At 56.3% G+C, this 2,648-nt stretch overlaps 1 protein-coding gene across 2 annotated transcripts in view; it reads right to left on the reverse strand.

Moving 5' to 3' along the window:
- Positions 1–2,648, reverse strand: part of zfp36l1a (zinc finger protein 36, C3H type-like 1a) — a 32,752-nt gene that overhangs the window by 2,060 nt on the left and 28,044 nt on the right. For both annotated transcript variants that reach the window (XM_019890545.1, XM_019890544.1), the window contains one exon: positions 1–1,308. This exon is cut by the window's left edge and continues 2,060 nt beyond it. In XM_019890545.1, coding sequence (XP_019746104.1) covers positions 244–1,308 — 1,065 coding nt within the window. In that variant the 3' untranslated portion in view covers positions 1–243. The remainder of the gene's footprint in view (positions 1,309–2,648) is intronic.

The following is a 2,648-nucleotide window of genomic DNA, read 5'->3' on the forward strand; positions in this document are numbered from 1 at the left end:
CCGCCACACATACCTTACACACGGGACAGCAAGCCGGCATTAAGGCGGAAAAAAGACAGCCTCGATGGCCGGTGTGTAAGGGGGCAAACTTTGGCGGGGAAAAGGGGCGGAGTTACAGGGGGGACCCCCTGCCCTGACTGGCTACATCCTTGTGGCAGCACCAAGGAAAAGACGCCACCCGAGGCCTCAGGCCCCGTTCTCCGCATGTCAAAAAATACAAAGGGGCAAGATAAGGCATGCCGTCTAGTCGTCTGAGATGGAAAGGCGGCTGAAGATGGGGAGTCGGCGGGAGGTGTCGAGCGTCGGTGACTCGGAGCCACTCAGGCTGCTGCCGGAGCTGCTCTGGTAACCCTCCTGATCCGAGAGGGAGTCCTGCGGGCTGGACGGGGACTCGAACATCTGGGGCGACTCCAGCATGGGTCGGAAGTAGTAAGGCCCGTTGGTGGGGGAAGGGGGCGCGCCGTTGCCGAGCTCGGGGGCCAGGGGGACGCCGCCCAGGCTGGGCACGAACAGGTTGGCCAGCTCCTGGCTGGAGTAGGTGAAGGGGTTGCTGCTGGGCCAGTCGGATACGTCGTCGGGGAAGAACGTGGGCGGCGGGGTGACGGACGTCGGGCTGTCACGGAGCCCCGCGGAGCTCGGGAAGCCCGCGAAGCTGTAGCTGTGCTGCAGCCTGGGCCGCTCGATCTCGCCCGAGGACGAGGTCGAAGAGGAGCAGGAGGACGGGGTGGAGGCGCCGTTGGACTTGAGCGGCGGTCCGCGGCGCTCGTCGGCGTTATGGATGAAATGGCAGCGGGGCCCGTAGGGGCAGAAGCCGATGGTGTGGAAGGTGCGGCAAAGCTCCGTCTTGTACTTGGGGTGGCGGCTCAGGCTGCGCAGTTCGTGGATGCCGTGCGCAAACTGGCACTTGTCGCCGTACTTGCAGGCGCCGTTCTCCTCGAAAGGCCGGCACAGCTCCGTCTTGTAGCGGCTGGAATTCACCTGGCCGCCCGTGGGGCTGGCCGGGCCCAAGCACTTGTGCAGGAGACGCTCGCCCGTCTCGGAGAAAGAGCGGTCGCGCAGACGCAGGTGGTTCTCCTTGTTGTGGCCGCCGCCTCCGCCGCCGCCGAGCCCCGTGATGAGCGGCGAGTGCTCGGCCGCCTTCAGGCTGTTGAGGAACTGGTTCTGGTTGAACTTTGTGCTGCCGCTGCTGACCGAGTGCCGCCGCTGGTACACCCCCGGGGAGCCCACCGCCTTCCTGTCCAGCAGGGCGCCAGAGACGTTGGCGTGCGGGCCAGCCAGGTTGCCGTTGTAGCCCAGCAGCTTGTTGTTCTGAGAGGACACACAAACAACCCTTTTATGAGCCAAGGTTTTTTTGCTGCATTTCAAATTTGGAGTTGGCCGCCTCTTGTTTGAAACCCTGCCACCCATTACCCGAACGGCTTCTATTCACGGGGGTCCGCGGGCCAGCTGGAGCTTTTCCCAGCTGTCTTGGGGCAATTGACGGGGTACACCTTGAACTGCTCGCCAGCCTACCGCGCTCGTTTTCGGGATGTGGGAGCAAAGCGAAGTACCCAGAGAAAACCCACACAGGCACCGGGAGAACAAGCAAACTTCACACAAGAAGGCCGCAGCCCGGATTCGAACTCACGACCTCCCCGGCGTGAGGCGGACGTGCTAATCAGTCGCCTCAAGCCGCGGCGCTGACTTGAAACGTTCTTACAATTTGACCAGCGCGAAACGAAATCGGAGATCGTTTTTAACTGCAATTGCGGCAACAGGCCACAAGAGTGGCGTGGCGCTCTATCAGAAACACTTGGAAGTCGCTCCTAGACCCCAAGAAGAAGACCAGCCGCAGATGACAGATTTTCTTACTGCAAACATGTCGGATGATTTTGTGGATATTGGAAGTACTGTTTTTTAGGGGTGGGTGTGTGGGGGGTATTTGAACCGACATTAGTAAATCCAACCATCAATTCATTTTCTTTACAGCTTTGCTTCATTGGTGCCGTTACCAGCTGACTTTGGGCAAGAGTCGTGGTACACCTTGAATTGGTGCCAGTCGATTTAACTTCTTCAATGGAGCAAACAAGCATGTTTTGGGGATGTGGGAAGAAACCCGAGTACCGGAATGCTAACCACTCCTCCACCGCGCTGATAGACCTTCATAAAACCACTCACAACTTAAGAGTCATTTCCAACGCACCCTCATAATTCAACAGTATAAAAAAAATGTATTACACAACACTCTAGCCCACACGTTCACCTCATTTAAAACAGTAATTGCTCATTCATGAAAATCGGGAGCCTTAAATGTCAATGAAACGGCTCCGAACGATGTTCAAGGACCATAGAACAGGGCCGCGTTTAGTTACGTTAAAGATGTTCATCTTTCCTGTTTCACGACACACATATATTTTTGTTATAATTGCAAGGTTCCTGCATTTCATTCTGTGTTACAGAAAAACATACATCATCTAAATCGGGAGAATTGTTCAAGACCAACAAAACGCATGAAAAATGACATAAACAGTGTTTGTGCCAGTGTTGGGTAGCGCCACACCAGTGATCAGAATGGGATCATGTTTGCCTCAATTTGACCCAGGAAAAACCCTGTTTGCGCTTTTTTTTCAGGGGGGGGCGCTCTTTTTTTTTTTTTTTAGGGGGCGGGG

Source organism: Hippocampus comes, unplaced genomic scaffold (assembly GCF_001891065.2).
Source record: "Hippocampus comes isolate QL1 unplaced genomic scaffold, H_comes_QL1_v1.1 scaffold168, whole genome shotgun sequence".
NCBI classification, from domain to species: Eukaryota; Metazoa; Chordata; class Actinopteri; order Syngnathiformes; family Syngnathidae; genus Hippocampus; species Hippocampus comes.